General features: G+C 42.3%; 1 protein-coding gene across 2 annotated transcripts in view; it reads left to right on the top strand.

The window, feature by feature from the left end:
• The window catches only part of Fez2 (fasciculation and elongation protein zeta 2), a 40,393-nt gene that overhangs the window by 10,532 nt on the left and 11,322 nt on the right, over window positions 1-18,539 (top strand). For both annotated transcript variants that reach the window (XM_021186402.2, XM_021186403.2), the window contains exons 3-5: window positions 3,181-3,297; window positions 5,148-5,289; window positions 7,096-7,364. In XM_021186402.2, coding sequence (XP_021042061.1) covers window positions 3,181-3,297; window positions 5,148-5,289; window positions 7,096-7,364 — 528 coding nt within the window. The remainder of the gene's footprint in view (window positions 1-3,180; window positions 3,298-5,147; window positions 5,290-7,095; window positions 7,365-18,539) is intronic.

The following is an 18,539-nucleotide window of genomic DNA, read 5'->3' as shown; positions in this document are numbered from 1 at the left end:
ATGGTGTCAGCGTTTAGAAGCTGATTATGGGATGGATCCCTGGATACGGCAGTCTCTAGATGGTCCATCCTTTCATCACAGCTCCGAACTTTGTCTCTGTAACTCCTTCCCTGGGTGTTTTGTTCCCAATTCTAAGAAGGGGCACAGTGTCCACATTTTGATGCTTGTGCGGGGCAGTTCCAGTGTGAACCGGTCAGGGTCAGTCACTCTCAGTTTCCCTTCCCACACACCCTCTGGGGAGTTCTCTTTCCTGTGTCATTGCAGAATGACCTTTATGCCAGTGTTATCTCTGACCTTGTGTTTGTTTCCTCTCCATTCTCTTGTGGGTATCTTTCTGAGAATAGGTGCAGAAAAGGTAAATTCTTGGAATACTGTACATCTAAAAATGTCTTTCTTTTTAGCTTCCACCTAGTTGTTAAATTGGCTGGAAGTTACATTCCAGGATGACTTTTTTTTTTTTTTTTAAACAAACAGGAAAATTGCATTGATTGTTTTCTGGCATTAATTGCTGCTGTTCTAAATTCAAATGATATATTAATTCCTGATTCTTCTTCTTCCGCTATTTTGCTTTTGTCTTTTACATATAGTGTTCTGAAATTTCACAGCATGTGCATGCGTCTCTGTGTGTGTCTGGCTGTGTGTGTGTCTGTGTGTCTGTATGTGTGTCCCTAGTCTCAGTGCCAGAACTTTCCTGGCCTGTGAAGCTGTGAGAAGTTGAAAGAAGAGGTACATTGTCCCTGAGGGTCAGCTGACAGCAGACCTGGAGAGCAGAGGTCTTCCCCAGGCTCCTGTGGGAAATCAGCATGCCAGGGGACCCTTCCTAAGCCTTTTTCATTCACTGGCTTTATTCTGGCTGACATTCATCTGAAAGCTTCCGAAACTCTTGTGTAAGGAACTGGGAAGGCTCTAGAGACCTGCATCCGCTCCATTGTATTCTACAGCTTAAATATATCCCATGCACTAGTAAATAAAATCGCTTTTCCAGATAGACCTCCCCTCTTCCCAGTCCTGGGGGTAGAACCTAGGGCTTCAAGCAGGTTGTGAGCTAGACTCCTAACCATTGTGTAATTTATTTTGATACAGGGTGTTACTAAGTTGCCTAGACAGGCTTTGAACTGAGATCCTCCTGTCTCAGCCTGTTGTTGGCTTTACAGGTCATGCTGCCATGTCTGCCTAAAACTTGATAATTTAGTTTTGCTAAAATATTTATAAATGGTTGAGTGTTCTATATCCAAAATGCTTGTTTTAGATTTTGGATTTTTAAAAAAAAAATTGGAATATTTGTGAGTATATAATGAGATTCAGAGGTGGGACCCAAGTGTAAATACGATTACAGCATTGATTTATTTATCTATATAGTCTGGTGGCATTTTTAATATTTTTGGTGTACATGTGTTTTGAGCACAGCCTCACACTGAGCTCATATGAGGAATTTCCCCTGGTTGTATCATGAAGCTACTCAGAAAGTTTCTGAATTTAGAACATTTGGATATTAAAGATTTTTATTTACTTAAATTTTAGGTTATAGTTGCTTGGCCTTTCATATAATATCATATAGCAATTGATTAATACATCATTTTTAATGATATACTATGTAATATAATGGTATGGTTTCTTCTTTCATAGTCTTTCCTGTCTGCTTTGTTCTCATTGTGTGCTAATTCTTCTTGGAGAATAGAGTTCTAAGTCATGTGACAGTAGGTAGATGATTCATAGCCAGTTACTTAGACTAGTTCCTTGACTCTGTTGAGTCTCCCAGGTAGCTTTTGTAGTTGATATTGATACAAAACTCCCAGTATTCTTTAGAGGGGCTGTTTATATTGGGTTGGGTAGGTGTAAGAGAAACTGACTAGGCATGATACAGTACCCAGGCATGACTATAGCTCCTGTATGAGAAGTATCGCAGGCATGGCTACAGCTCCTGGAAGATGCAGTACTCAGGCACGGCTACAGCTCCTGGAAGATGCAGTACTCAGGCATGGCTACAGCTCCTGGAAGATGCAGTACTCAGGCATGGCTACAAAACAGTACTCCAGGCATGGCTACAGCTCCTGGATGAACAGTATCCAAGCATGGCTACAGCTTCTGGATGAGCAGTACCCAGACATGACTACAGCTACTGGATGAACAGTACCCAAGCATGGCTACAGCTCCTGGATGAACAGAATCCAAGCATGGCTACAGCTCCTGGATGAACAGTGTACCCTAGGCATGGCATGGTTAATAAATGCATAGTATCACAGGCAAGGCAACAGATCTTGGATGACACAGTGCTCCAGGAGCGGTTACAGTTATTGGTACGTTAGCACCCCTGAGATGAAAGGGAAGAGAGAGAAGTTCTTAGAATCTGTAGAGATTAGCTGAGAAGAAGTCTGCTTGACAAGAGCTGTGGCCTTTGGTACAGAGCCAGAGCTGACAAATGGCATTCTGGCAGAGAGGAAGACAGCAGGATGGGTGCCCAGCACTCTCTTTCTCACTTTGCAGTCTCCCTGTGTCCATCAGTGATATGTAACCCATCTGAAAGCCAGAAGTCAAGGGCGTCCTTTGATCTGGTCCATATGGTCAGCCTCCTGTACGCAGAGCTCAGGTAGAAAATGGCTCCAAGGTGATTGGAGGCTCTGCAGCATAGTTAGGCTTAAATGTGTTTTAGGAACCTAGAGATGGTCTTTCTTCTTCTGGATGGTCATCTGGGAAGCTCAGGGTGTCTCATGGACAGGTCCTGCCTACCAGGATGTCCATTACTTTTGCTCTGAGTGTTGGAGTGTTAGAAAGTAGTTTGTAGATAGCTTGGTAAATCTTAACATATGCCTGTTTGTTAATCGTGTCCTTGATGCTACCTTCTCTTCCCTCCATGACTTATGGTTTGCTAATACATATTGTAGTTTTCCTTCTATATAAGTGTCAGTTTTAATACTGCCCTTGTTGCTGTTTCTTCTGGAAGAAAGATCTGTTTGTGTCAGACCATGGGGTGCATGCAGCAGCTGTCATTTTAAAGTTTGTCCTATACTGCACTTCCTGCTGCTGGGGAGTCTGTAATGTGCTGTGTGTCTGGGTGCCCACCAACTCTCCCTTTCTAAGGAGTAGCTCTACTACATGAGCTTTCCTGTTGTCTCTTAGACCCAGAAGCGTCAGTCCCATCGGCAGGACTTACTTTTAAATGGGGGGTACTTCTCTTTTTAGATGAATGATGGCTTGCTCTTTGACACCTCAGATGAGGAGGAGCTGAGGGAGCAGTTGGATATGCATTCAATCATTGTCTCCTGTGTCAACGAGGAGCCTCTCTTCACTGCAGACCAGGTATGGAGTGGAAGCCTGGGGCTGAGAGCCGTGTCTTACTCTGGCAGCGATCGATGCTTGTCAGATGTCCTCGTTTCCTTAGACTGTGTGGTTAATGCGAGCTTGACCTTGACTCTTCAATGGAGAGGTGAAACAAGGTCTGTGCTGTCCACGGAAGGTGATATCTAGTGGCTTGGGAAGATTTCCAGGCTGGTCACCACCTGTGATTGATTACAAGGAACTAACGGAGGGTTAGTGTTTAAACTGAAATTAAAAAAAAAAAAAACGTAAGTGTCTACTTTCTACAGGGTTACCCAAATATGAGTGAATTGGGATATTTGAGTTGATATTTTTGTTTGTTTTGAGGCAAGGTCTCCTTATATACCCTGGGTGGCCTGGAACTCCCTTTGCAGACCAAGGTGGTCTCAAACTACAGAAACCCACCTGCCTCTGCCTCCTGAATGCTTGAATCAAAGACTTGAGCTGCCATGCCTGGTCCCACCAGGCTTGTTTTTATAGATCCCCCGGTAAGAATTTTAACCTAATAGAAGTGTCTGTTATATCCTGTAGAAAGAAGCTAACCTTATACCTGTGGAGCGCTGTAGTAATATCAACCTTATCTTGAAACCAGTTGAGTCAGCCCTGTTATTCATTGTCTGAGCACTCCTCCTGCCTCTGCACTGTTGTTAGAGTGTGACGGTGGCTGCGTGGGCTTCGCGGGCTGTGCATTCTGTCACCTTTTATTTTTAGGCAGGGAAGGGAAGGTCAGTAAGGAGATACGTTATGGCAAGGTCAGAGGAGTACGTGTACCCGGGAGGAATGTCCTTCTGATTCCCTGATTACGTTTGCGGTTGGATTGTTCTAAGCTTAGACAACTGTGGTGCTAAGGAGAAAGCTAACACTATCTATGGAAGTCATGACAATTCAGAAAAAGGTGTGACCCTGAGCAGTCTCAGTCCCCAAGGAATCTGCCGGATACCACGTTGTTTCTGCCTTAAGACGTAGAGTCGGCTCCTATAGCCTCCTGGAATGTCTCATTGTACTGTTCGAGTCTCTGTGTGGGGAGGCTTGCTTCCTTCCTTCTCAGCACAGGCCCTCTAGGGTTGGCTTTCTGATTCCTAGATACTTTCAGATATACACATGGTGTTTTATATCAGCATTGAACTGTATTTTTAAATGATTTTTAATGTTTAAATGCCCTCCCAACAGTCCCCCCGCCTTTTAAGTAGTGAGTAGCTTTCTCTCTCCTTACAGTTCCTACTTCCTTTTTCTCTCTTAGACTGGAGTCAGACAAGGCACAGTTGTAAGGCTTGAGTCATAGTGGGTATGACAGTAGGTCACTGTGTAATTAAAGCCATGTGTATGTTTTGAGTCTTCCTTCTCCTCAAAGGTTTCCCTTTGTCCTTCACTGAATTAATAAATGAAATTCTTTTACTGCTAGAGAGTTAACTTCCTGCTTTATCTGTGAATATTTTTATGTATGCTAAGTTTTATAAGTTTTATGTCAAAGTTTTGGTTGACGCAGATTACATTGATGTTGAGCACATGTGTGTGGTATATAGTACATTTTCCTGTATTTTTCCGCTATAACTATGAGCTGGGTCTGAGTAAGGTATGGCACATTTTTTTTTTCAGACACATCAAGATGTGCTAGGGTCTGCTGAATTGCAATAGACATACCATATCATATTCTATGTAATTTTGTGTTCATATATTGTAAATTCCATAAGCTGTATTCACTTTTACATGTACTTCCTACACATAGTAGGCACTTCCCCTCCCTCCGCTCGGGTAGTCTGGTAAGTACTGGGCACAATTGGGGCTTTCCTCGCTAGTGTGTGTGATTAACAGCCATATACATGTTTTGGAAGGTGATTGAAGAAATTGAAGAAATGATGCAGGAGTCACCAGACCCAGAAGACGATGAGACCCCCACACAGTCAGACCGGCTCTCCATGCTCTCCCAGGAGATTCAGACTCTCAAGAGATCTAGCATGAGCAGCTATGAAGAGCGTAAGAGACCCTCCTTACATCAGTGTCCGTGCCTTCTGTCTACATCTAACATAGAATGTCACCATTTCCTGAAAGCTTTGATTTTCTCAGGCCCTCTGGCCATATAGTTCTCTGCACATACTTCAGCCATTGGTCAGGACTCTGTTGTATTTTGTTCAAGCTCTGGATTAGTTTAGGGAGAATTTTCTGCAGACTGGGTTGCTTCCACAGCCTGAGTTTATTTCCTGGTTGTTCCCACAAGTCTCAGGTCTAAGGTTAAGGGTGTGTCCCTCCCAAGGCCTCTTCCCCTACCCCCTTGCCTGTGAGTACCCATCCTTTCTCCGGCCTTCCTTCCTTCCGTACATACCAGTGACCCATGCTTCTTCGTCTTCCTATAAGACACAGGTCACATTGGATAGAGGATCAGCCTTGTGCCTCATTTTTACTTACTCATCTCTGTAAATATTCCAAATGCTGGTGTATTCTGCAGTACTGTGGGTTAAGACTTCAGCATGTGTTTTTTTGGGAGAGTAAGTTTATTTAGCTCATAAAAAGCAAGATAGTAATGTGTTTACTGAAAAGAATTCCTAAGTTTACAAACAGTTGTCTTTGATATAGCTTTGAAGAATTTTGGGAAGTGAGATTTTCTTAGAATTGGATCTGTGTTTGTATATGACAGCACTGGACTGTAACTACCATGTGGTTGACTGTCATGGAGAGGTTCTGAATAGCCATTCCCAGCACGGGGTTGCTCTGAGCCTGGCAGCTGATGCATTGTGATTACTGCCAGGCCTGCCTCCCTGCTGGGTGGGATCCCATTATGATCTGGGATTGTATTGTGGTTTGACCAGAGATCTGAGGCTGGGCTGTCTTAATTCCTTTGTGTTTTGTGGCTTCTTTTTAACCTTTGGAAGGTTCTCTGACACACTACATTTTTATCCTCTGATGTGATTTGGCCACAGCTCTGTAGATAAGCCCTCAGCATTGCTGGAGTACTAAATCCAAAATCCAGTCCTGATATAGGATAAGATATGAGAAATATGTATCAGTTACCTAGCATTCCTAAAACGTTCCTCAGATGAGATGGCTTAGACAGTGGAATTCAACTTCTTAGAGCTTTGTAGCCCAGGTGTTAAAATCCAACTCCTTGGCTTATACATGGGGACAGTAGTGTTTTCCCTGGGTTCTGGGGAGGTCACCTTTGTCCTCTGTCTTCATTCTGGAAGGCTAGCAGTTACATTGGATTAAAGTCCATGTAGTAAACTCATTTTCACTATATGACCTAAGTCTTTCCCTCCAGCTCATCCAGTCATTAGGGCTTCAGCAATGGCCTCCTGGCTCTCCCGTGCTTTGGAGTGCTGAGGAAGAACTGAAGTGACTTCCGTGGACTGTCCCTCTTCTCATCCTCCTGATCTGCAGCCAGATTCATGAGAGGAGGCATGGAGGATCGAACAAGCATTTCGTTTGATGCTTTCGGACCAGCTCTTTCCCCAGAATCCTGCATGGTTGCTTGTCTGTTTGTGTCCCTTCCCTGGTTCTGTGTTTGTTCTTTTCCTCAGACCAGCTTCATTTCTGTCTTGGCCATAGCAGTACTCATGGGATGCTCGATTTATACACATAAAAAAAGGATACATTTTTCTTCTCAGCTGAGTGACTTTATCTACTCACCCCTACTTGTATGTACCCACCAGAGCTTCTTAGTTCCTGAGATCCCAAACAGTCAGTGTAATTGCTTAGACTTTGATTTGCCCTTTGGTTTAAAGCACCCATTATGCTGCCTTGAAACAGCCGTGTCTCAGTGTTCGCCGTCCTTGTTTCTGGCCACAGGAGTGAAAAGGCTGTCGGTGTCTGAGCTAAACGAACTCCTGGAAGAAATTGAGGCAGCCATTAAGGAGTACTCTGAGGAGCTGGTGCAGCAGTTGGCCCTTCGAGATGAACTGGAGTTTGAGAAGGAAGTGGAAAACAGCTTCATTTCTGCTCTGATTGAGGTGCAGAACAAGCAGAAAGAACACAAAGAGACAGCCAAGAAGAAGAAGAAGCTCAAAAGTGGCAGCTCTCAGAACGGGAGGAGTGAGAGAAGTCACATGCCAGGCACAGTAAGTGATGTGTGCAGGAAGCACCTGATGCCATCCACAGGTCGCTCCAGCACAGCTGGCCAGCAGGGGGGAGGGGGGGCCTGGCAGGTCGCACCTGTGCAGTGTGGAGCCTCTAGCCAGAGCACCACGAGGACTCCACTACCGCTAGAACACGCTTCCTCAGCTCCTTCAGGAAGGTGTTTATAGTATTGCTTACTGGGCTGTCTGGAGACCTGCGCACTTAATGTGCACGGGTTCAGTCAGTGGAAGGAAGAGAAGGAAGAGGACGATGTCTTCAAGCAAAGAGGACAGGCCAGTGGTCACTCCTTACCACATCCCAGTGATAGTCGAGATCAGTGTGGCTGGTTTGCTTACAAGTGGTTCTGTGATCTTGTGTGTGCCTAGCTCTGGGGTTGTATTATAAGCAGTGAAGAGAGGCCTCTTCGGGTGCTGAGCACTGTGCTGGACCTAAATGTAAACGCGTTCCTGCTGACTCATCAGAGGGTGTGGGTGGCAGTTGTGTGACATCAGCCACTTGGCTGTGGGTTACTGACGGGGAGAGCATATGGGAATACTTGAAACCTCAAGCCTTCATAAAAGGTATTTTGTTTTCTAAAGTGATTTCATTGGTTAAATTTCATCATAAATGTTATCAGTCAGTTCTCTACCATTTTTTCTGTGACCAGTCGGGGTACTGTATAGTTCCACCCTCACTTCATATGTGAACAAATGTTGATTCTGTTTCTACACTAGAAAGGTTGGGTAAATTGATCCATTTTTCTAAAATGAACATTTTTGTCAATCACAGTATAATGTAGTAATACATGTCAAAAACCTTAGGGTTCAAAGTAATAGAAGTTCTCTCTTTGATGAAGTCTTGAATTATTCACCAGAGAATGAAATCTCATTGGCAGATGTTGATAGAATTCTAGGAAGAGAATCCAGTTGTTAGGTAGCTGGGTCACCAGTGGTGGTAATACATAATCTCACCATGTACTCCATTAACAAGATGGCCAATAACATGAATCAATTCACACTTTCTTACTGTGATGTCTATTTGTAGAATTCTAGAAAGAATAGAACTTATAAGTTCATGTTGAAGGATCCTGATAAATTTAGTTTTTGAAAATACCAATCAAAAGAATGTCTATTTAGTCATTTCTAGTGATTATAAGGAAGGAAAAGCATTTGTTTGACTATTCTGTCCTGGAACATTTATTTTAAAATATCAAGGATAATATTTTCATTTGCATATAGTATTTTAATAAAAATATACCTTTTAAGTTGCCTATTAATGGTAGTAGGATTAAGTGAAATGCTTAGTTGGTAAATCCTAGCATGGTTGGTAATTTCTCCATAACTGGTGTTAGGGATTACATGCAAATCCTCTATTTATTGGTGTTAACACTTGGCTGAGAAAAACAAATTTATCCCTAGAGGGGTTTAAAAACTTCTTTCTATAATTCCCGTATAAATAGGGTTAGCATGGTTCCATTGTGTAATTTTGTACAGTATTTGTACTGAGAATTGGATTTGTTAAGACAGCAGGGGGGGTTATAGTTAAACCTTTATTGGTCTTGAAATAGAGTCATACAAAACTCCGTTTATTTATTTATTTATTTTTATAATATTTGAACTCATGAAGTTGCTTCCTGGTCCTGATCCACTATTTGTGTTAAAAACTTCAATCAGGACAGTAATGGCATGGCTCAACTCTGGCACTTGCTTTCTCTGTCTTATTTTAGCTCGAATGCCAGAGAAAAACAGTTCTGTCTGTAACACAGACAGCCAGAACCTGGTAATTTTGAAGATAGTTATAGGTGGTGCAGAAGAAGTCTAAAGTGAAGCCTAAGTAGCCATTTGGGTAATGGATTGCTAGAGGATGCTTTATGTAACATGTGGTTGGGGCACGTAACTCACTAAGTGTACTGTCATCAGCGATACCAGTTCAAAACCTGGTCCCTCCATGTACATGCGTGCATTGCTTGTTTTTCCAGAGACATCACTGTTTCCCCTCCCACCAGTGCATTTGAACGTTTCCTTGGATGCGGAATAACTTCCTTTTGTTTTCAACAGTGCTTTGAAACATATATGGCCACTGATAGTGGGTATAATAGTATTTCCATAATGGCCAACTTGCTCTCTTGAGTTCAGATGATGAACTCTGATGAAATATCTGACTGGCAATAGATCAGGGTTAAACTGTCCAGCTGTTGTCTTTTAGCATGTTTTGTTTCAAACATTTGCCCAAGAAAAAAATTGGGGGAAGTGTTAGGGCTGCTGTCTAGAGAGTTAGAATATTTTATCTGGTCATGAGATTGCAATAAATAGTAATGGGAATAATGCATGTCTTGTAAAAGTGAAATGTTACCCTAGTTTGAGTGTTAAATTTTAAAGTAGTAATATATATGAGGTAAGGTATGGCAGTGTGCATTCACTTGGCAAGTTTGTGGAGTATTCCTTGTTCCAGGCACTGTTCAAGATACAGTAGGGACAAAACCAGGCCAGACTTATGCATTGAGCACAGATTTTAAGAGGGAAGAATAATAGAAACAACCAGCCAACAAATAAACAGACAAAAATAATGATTGGCCTTAAATGAAACAGCGCTGACTGAGATGGTCGAGCTGCTGCTGAGCCATTGTGGATGTGGTAGCTGCTTCTCTGCTGTGGTCAGGGATTGGCAGAGGTTTGTCAGCCCCTCTCCAGTCTCAGGTTGGAAGGATTGTAGAAGAGTCAGTCTTGGGGCAATGCATTTGGGACAGCAGAGGGACAAAGCAGCTGCTGCTTTCTCTTGTTTTGAGCACCTGATGCAGCACGTGGGTGGTAGAGGCTGGCCTGGTGGTGGTGGTCAGACGCCTGGGTGAAGCCATGCTCCTTTATATTGCACCATACTTTGCTGCAGCAGACCTCCCTCACCTGACTCTTTCCCCTCCCCTTCCTGTCTGTGGTTTTAAACCCATTCTTCAAAATTATGGTCAAGCATTGCCTTCCTTTCCTAGAACCTTCTCTGCGGACTCCTCCTTCACCCCAGAACGGACTAGATTCCTCCTCTCTTGGGGTTCATATGATTCCTTTTAATTATTTCTAGCAGCACCGAAATACCAATCTTGTGTGTTTGTGTGCCCATCTCTGTGTTGCTTTCTTGAAGATAGGAAATTTAACTTTGCTTCCTTGGTATTTTTTAGATCCAGCATACAGTACCTAGTGCATTTCTGTTGGATAAATAAAAGATTAATGATCTACATTTGTGTCTTGAATCTTTGTGTCAGGTGACATCTCCACAGAGGCTAAGGAGCATATTAATCCTGGGCTAAGAATCTTTGAATCTTGTCCTGCTACTCTGGATGTAGAGACTTTTGAGTTTCAGATTAGATGACATACTGTGTCTAAGATTAGCATATACCATGAGTAATGTTAGTTATTGTATATGACCACCTGCTTCCTTAACATTCTGCTCTGAGATATCTCATAGGGATCTGACATTTCTATGTGAAACCATGATTAGTGTAACTAGTAGATCCACTCAGACTCATTGAAATGAATAGAATTTCTAGGTCTTCACATTGTTAACAATATTAGAGAGACTGTTTGCCTGTACTTCCCAGAAGCAGAGGTTTGATTGGCCTTTTAAATTGTACTGATCTGCTAGGAAAGCTGAGGTGTGATCTATTCATATCCCTTCCTGTGTTGCCGAGGATGCTCTAATTGAAATGGTTTTTATTTGTATATATGAGGTGCAAATTCTTCAGCTACTGCAGTACCATGTTCTGTTGTAGTCATTCGCTCCAACCTCCATTTCCTACACAGTGAAGGCTCCTGAAGGGCTCGTTTGCAGTTTATCAGTGCCTCACCCACCTCTAGTGGATACAGATTGACTCCCAGAAGGCTTGGATTTTATATTTGAATTAATATTATTCCCCCAGGATTTTTTTTTTTTTTGGCTGGGGGGGTGGTGGTGGTGGAGTAGGAGAACCAGGCTCCTATTTATATCAGACATTTTCACAGATCATTAACTTTTAGAGGCAGTTCCCTTGGGTACAAAAACAAGTTGAAATATTCCAGGATATGTTTTAATTCAGTTGCTCCTGTACATACAGAATTATCTCAAGTTTGAAAGACACTGTTGTTTACCTGCCTGTCATTGTGTGGATGAACAAGGACATACCCTTTTAGAACCATGACTGTGGTTCACAGGACAGGTGGGAGGTGCCTTATTCTCAGTCTTGGGCTGCAAAGATATGACTCTTGATATCTTTTTTTAACTTGGCCTAATCACTTAGAACTTTCTAGAGAGTTTAGAGTCTTATGACTCTCAACACAACCAAAGATATATTAACTGGTATCACTTGGAAAGCTTGCCTCTAATGATGTGTTTTTGGGTGATTAGCAAGTGGTAACTTATAAATTCTAGAGAAAGCAGGAAGCTTGATTGTAAAAGAAAATATGGTCCTACATAAGTGCTTCTGAAGTTGAGAAGATGACTGTCTAAAGGTGGGAAGAGCTAGAGAGATGAAAGCTCTTCTCCTTGGAGGAGCTCAGTGGAAGAAATTCTTCCTTGGACGTGTCCTCACCCACAGATGTGTTGCTTTGTCTCGGATGCGCCTCTTCTTAGGACACATGGCCAGGGTACTTCGTCTCTTCTTGTCTTGCTAGAGTACCCCCAGTGATAGTTTTCCATTTACTCTTGTTCAAAGCTGACATTAAGGTAAGAAAATTTTGTTTTCATTTAAACAGCCACTATTAGATCGCTTGGAAGTTATTTTAATTCTAGTTCTCAGCCTAAAAGGTATATTCTGACATATCTACTTGAAACTTTGGCTTTTTTTTTTCTTTTTGTAAGAAAAATAAAAGTACCAGGGACTCCTTTTCTCTTTCTTTAATTTGGAATTTCTAAATCGAACCTTTCCGAAGGTAGCAAAGCAAATTACTACTGTCCCAAATTCCTTCTCTGTTTGTTTTATAAATAAAGTTTTATTGAAACACAGCCATATCCATTCATCTACTTAGCACCTGTGACTGCTTTTATACTGTGGAGACAGAGTTAAAGAGATTCACTGGAGGCTGTGTGGCCAGCAAAGCCTAAAATACTTACTTTCTGACCTTTTACAGAAACAGCTGGCCAGCTCCTGATTTAAATTGAGTATACTTAACACCCCAATGATCTGTTTGACCCCCAAGGGCATTCCATGCATGTGGTGCACATGCATACATGCAGGCAAGATATGCATATACATAGAATAAAAAGAAATCTTTTCTAAAATTTAGAGGGAAATGTAAACTCAATTTGGATTTGAATGGACAGACCACAACATACAAGTCACATAAAATGTTGCCGTGTTCTGTCCTAAGAGTTTGTCATTTGGAACTTCTTCAGTAGCCTGAGTTTAGCTTATAAGATGACTGTACATTGACCGATCAATCTTCAAGCCTCACATGCTCCTGGCCCAACAAGAGACCTTTGTTCTGTGTCTAAGCTAGTAGCTAAGCCAGGGACTTGGTAGGTAGACCAGTTGTCTCTAGTTTGGAAATGCATAAAAAGAATAGCTCTGTTGGATGTTGTCTGGGCATGGTTTTCCCACATAGTGGTAGAAGATGATTTAACAGAAAATGAGTGGAGAACGTACTGATCTATCCTTTCCTTTTTAAACAGTTCTCTGTGAAAGAACAGATTTGTCCTCAAATGCAAATATTAATACATTTTCAACAATAGTTTGTGGATGATAATTGGTGGTATTTCTTTTCTCCCTTTTTCCCTTTTTCTTTCCCTCCGTCCTCCTAGTCCTCCTTTCCTCTCTCTTTCCTTCCCTACCCTTCTTCTTCTTTTCTTCCTTGCTTCCTAGGGATTAAGCCTAGGGCTTCACACATGCCAGGCAGGGGTTGTACAGCTAATTCTTACTCCCAGCTCCATGCTTTCCTTTATCATGAAAATATCTCCTAAAAATTAGAATTAGTATTTATTTGCTTTGGAATAATTCAAGTTTTCAAACTTGGATATACTGGCTTTTGAAAAGAAACTTCTGGTGGAATTCTCTTAAACTTTACAATTCACATTGAAACCATTTGATTTTCTTAAAGGATCGAAACAAGGTATCACTTTTACATCTTTTTGTCTGTTTTTTTCAGATGGGATCTCTATAGCCCTAGCTGTCCTGGAGCTCTCTTAAGTAGATCAGGCTGGCCTCAAACTCACTGAGATCCTCCTGCCTCTGCCTCCCAAGTGCTGGGCCTAAAGGTGTGGGCAACCACACTCAGCTCTGTGTTCACAGCTCAGGCAGTATCTGCTCTGAGTGTTTTTACTTTGTAAGCTTTGTACTATTGTTTTTCATTCATTCCTCATACCTTTCTAATGTTTTTTGCTTAATTTTAAGAACTTTGTTTTACTGAAAATTAAAAGTACTATTCAATAAATTAGTACTTGATGATTGTCAAACTATCTAATTGGATGTGATTTGTGGGGAATGGTAATTATGTTTTTAAATTAAATTATTTTAAAATTATGTGTATGTTTTGCACCACTTCAGTGCGTGGTGCCGACCCACAGAGGCCAAAAAAGTGTCATGTCCCCTGAAACTTGATTTTTTTTTCCAAGACAGGGTTTCTCTGTATAGCCATGGCTGTCCTGGAACTTACTTTGTAGACCAGGCTGGCCTCAAACTCAGAAATCTGCCTGCCTCTGAGTGCTGGGATTAAAGGCGTGCGCCACCACTGCCTGGCTCTGAAACTTGATTTACAAAGGATTGTAAACCACTATGGGTTACTGGGAATTGAACTCAGGACCTCTGGCAGAGCAGCCAGTACTCTTAACCACTGAGCCATCTCTCCAGCCCTGTTTCACCCTCCCTTGAATTCCCCAAGCATAAGAATTTTAATGGCAGGAGGGCAGATGAGAATAACTAAAAAAAAAAAAAAGAAAAAAAGTAGATGAAAAGCTTCCCTTAGTTTTTTTTTAACCTTTTTTTTTCTAACACAGCTTTGGTACTATAAGTTTGGAAGCTGCTACCTGAGCTGATTTCTAGATCTTGTTATAGATTCTTTCCGTGGTCTTCAGTTTAGTCTGCTGTGGCCTGCAGTCAGGAGCCCAGTGTTTCTCAGTTATCATTTTGTTTCTATTTGGACAACTTGATGCAGTTTCTGCTCTTCTGAATGAATGTAAAAGGATGTCATGATTGCTTTTGGAAATGATGGCTAAGTGTTATTCCAGCACTCCATTTAAATGAATAGAGTCCAGACTCTTTTTTTTTTTAAATATTGATCTGTTCTAAGCTCATTGCTGAGTTCTTCCTGTGCATTACTTCATTTTAAACTGCACAACAGCCCCAGAAAGAATATTAACAGTATTCTTCTTGCCTAATCTTGAATAAGCAAATGTTAGGTCTACAGGAGCCTTAGCTCAAAGAAATAGCAGGCGCAGGGAGAGGAAGCATGGTGGGGTGATTGAGAGGGGGTGGAGAATTCTCCAGAGGTTCAGAGCTCTCTAGAGAGAAGAGCCAGGAATGGCCTGGCTTTCCTTCCTTTGAGCCACGCAGGCAGGTTGTGCTCCGGCTCGGAACTCTAACCTCCTTTCTTTATCTTTTAGATCTTGCTTACACTGTGTTTGTTGCTCCTGGTTTTGTCTGAAAATAATTTTTTTTCCAGAGAATGGATGCTTTTGAGATTCTTAATTCATACCCTTGCCAGGGAAGGAAATTCTCAGCGGCAACTGAATAGTTACTGAAGGCTCTGGATTCTATGTCAAATAACCCCTTCCTTCCCCAGGCCTTGCTACATGACTTTGGTATTTTGTCTGTAGCAAGGGCAATAATAAGGCAAATACTGGAACGCTGAATCACCTTCCTGCCTATATAAGGCTTCATGCAAAACATTCCATTCCGAGCAGGACATCTTGTGGAACTTCGAACTCCTTCCTGAAGAAGCCATGGGAGACAGCGTAGAACCAACCAGAGCTTGCCACTGCGTCACTTCTGTATTGGGCCATTTGGATTTTCTGCTTTTTGAGTGGGAATGCCAAATTGAACGGAAGGAAAGCTGGCTTCTGGCACTCCTAATATTTTCATTAATCTTAATGATTCATTTTGATTAAAATATAACAGATCTCCAGCATTCTTCCTGTCTTTCGGTATTTATGGTCTTGAGACTCAGCAGCCAGTGCCTTGACATGTCTGTGGCCCCTCATTTTGACAAATGGTGAGCAGAGAAACGCCCCTTACTCCCCTCCCCACTTTCTCCCTTTCACTTACGAAATTTCTGTGGAAAGAATCCTTACTCTGGGCCAGGTTAGCACCCTAACCACTGATACTGCCTCTGCTTTCCAGCTTGTAAGTGTAGCATTGCTCGGTGAGGATGCCTTCAAAAAGTCTTTCTCATTTGTCTCTGAAGTTTTATCTTCTAAAATTAATTTTATCCAAAAATGTGATTTTTTTTAAATTTGGTTTTGTATTATTTTGTTTTTTAAATGATGGAACAGTTGTGAGACAGGCTCTATTCTTGTTCTGTGGAGATCTTTCCACACACACACACACACACACACACACACACACACACCCCGCCCCCTTCCCTTGCTGCATTCTCTATCTTCTGCCTCACGGACTTCTGCTGCTCCTTGTTATCAGCCTGGTGTTTAGTTGTGCATTGCTAGTTGCTGCATCTCTTTAGGAATCATGCCATTGCGGTATTTTGCCTGCCTTTGTTAACCTCGTGTTGATTTCCTAGATTCGATTCCTTAGTGGAAACGTTCAGAACTCCGTGCTTCACCCCTTTGATCAATAATTTTGTGTCCCATCATGCCACCATTCTCTGCTCACTCTTAGATGGCTTCTTTCTTTTGGGTCATTTTTCTTTCTTTTGCCTTGCTATATGGTAAGCATTTTCCAGATTCAGAGGCGGTTGACTTCTGGTGTTAAGGGTGTCACACCCGGAGTGTAGCAGGTAAATTTACAAGCTCTTCCTATGACCCAGGCCCTGGGAAAGTCACTGTGACAGAGAGATGCAGGCGTCCCTGTTTCTCTCTTGAAAACAAACTTGTTTCCTCATAAGGAAAGAAAGTGTGGCAGTAGATCATTGACATTTCCTCTATACACTGCTGTTATCTTGGGTCAGTTACAGCCTCCTGGTTATCTGATGGTCAGTTTGTGTGTGTAGCTTTGATTTGATGTGCCTTCTTAAGAAATAACGTATCTTTTTGGCCGAGGGAAATCTGAAGTCCCTCAGGTTCTCTCTCCTGAACATCCTGAAGACTCAGGCCTCAGTAGGTGAGTCACAGTGCTCACGACACAGCATGGCAGAACTGGGAGGAGACCCAGATCCCTGATTTGGAGTCTGGCTTTTTGCTGCCTAAGGTGACATTACATTTTTTTTTTCCGGTTTCCAGATACTTTTGACTGACTGGCACATGACTCCTGGATTCATGTAGAAATCTGCACATATTTTACCAACATATGTAGGGATTGCTCTAGCAGAGTGGTTCTCAGTCGGTGGGTTATGGCCTTCTAGGGGCTTGAACAACCCTTCCACAGGGGTTGCCTAAGATCATCTGCATAAAGAGATTCATATTGTGATCCATAACAGCACAATTTCAGTTATGAAGTAGCAACAAACATAGTTTTATGGTTGGGGGTCACCACAGCGTGGAGGAAAAGGTCCCAGCAGTAGGAAAGTTGAGAACCACTGCTATCCACGGCTGTAGAGTCTTGTGGCTTAGCCCATCCCTTAGGTCCTCATATGATGTGGACAAGACTGTGCTTTTAGGGACATAAACGTGTACATAACCTGACTGTTTCTGTTGAATTCATGAAAAATTGATCTAATAAATCTCTCTGTGCCCCCACCCCAGTCTCTCTTTCTTCAGATATTGTGCCCTGCATCTCCCATTAAAAATACGGTGAATGGCTGGGCACAGTAGCTTTTGGCATGTGCCTGTTGAGCTGATCCCTCAGAATCTACAGGAGAATGGCTTGAGCCCAGGAATTTGAGGCTAGTCCTGACAGTGCACCAAGACCCTTTCTTAGACAGAGATGGTCAGACAAGCACATACACACACGCACACACACACACACACACACACACACTTAGACAGAGATGGTCAGACAAGCACATACACACACACACACACACACACACACTTAGACAGAGATGGTCAGACAAGCACATACACACACACACACACACANACACACACACACACACACACAGAGAGAGAGAGAGAGAGAGAGAGTTGAAAAACCAAAGTTTAGATGTGCAAAGTGTGGTTGAAATTGTGAGAACACTAGGCAGAGACAGTCAGATACTTGACAATGAAGAATCTAGAGAAAAGGGCTGGGGAACAGTGATTCATAGAAATCTCAGAGGGATCTTAAGTGTCTTTGGACTTCAGTGTCAAAGAAGATGAGTCTGGGGAAAGCGGGTTGAGGATTCATCACTAAGACACCAAGAAAAAGATGCCAGGAGTGAGGGAGGGGATTGTGACTGAGTGTTTCCAGGGTGTCCAGTATTCATAGTGGCGGGAGTACTTAGTTCTCAGCCACAGCTGTTAACTAGTTTCTGTGTTGTGTTCTCTCTCCCTCTCCCCTCCCTCTTCCTCTCCCTCCCTCCTCCACATTCACATGAATATATGTATATATATATATATATATATATATATATATATATATCTACATCCCTAGAGTCTCTTGACTGTCTATTTAGAGGATATTCTGCAGTGATGCAAGGTGAAGTAAAATCTTGCCATCTGCCACATTGTTTCTCTGGTTTGGCTGATGGCTGGGGAGTGCTTATGGGCAAGGGGCCCTGGGCTGTGGCTACCAGTCCAAGTCCAGCAATGGATCTGTGAGAAACTTGAACTTCAGCTTCTCCTGCAAGCATCAGTAGATGGTTTTGTGTTTTCCAGGTGGCTCTATTAGGAATCCTGGGGTTGCCCTTTTACTTCTTTCTCCCAGGCTAGAATTCCGATGGTGTGAACGTCATCTTTCACAAACAGCCAAGTTTCTTGTAGTTGAGATAGTTCAGCAGTGTTCACATCTGTGTGCTTAAGCAGGAAGACTGAAGTTGCATATGCATCGTATAATTGTGCATTGGCCTTCTTTTTTAATTTTTGTTTTTTTTTTCTTCTTCAGTGATTCTAATTAGCTTTTTGACTGGGAAAATTAAGCTAATGAATTTGGAGTGTACTTTCCAAATAGTTTTCTTGTGTGAGTTCTG

The sequence above is a fragment of the Mus caroli genome, chromosome 17 (genome assembly GCF_900094665.2).
Source record: "Mus caroli chromosome 17, CAROLI_EIJ_v1.1, whole genome shotgun sequence".
In the NCBI taxonomy this organism is placed as follows: domain Eukaryota; kingdom Metazoa; phylum Chordata; class Mammalia; order Rodentia; family Muridae; genus Mus; species Mus caroli.
The sequence above is the reverse complement of the archived record's forward strand: the minus strand, read 5'-3'. Positions and strand labels throughout refer to the sequence as shown.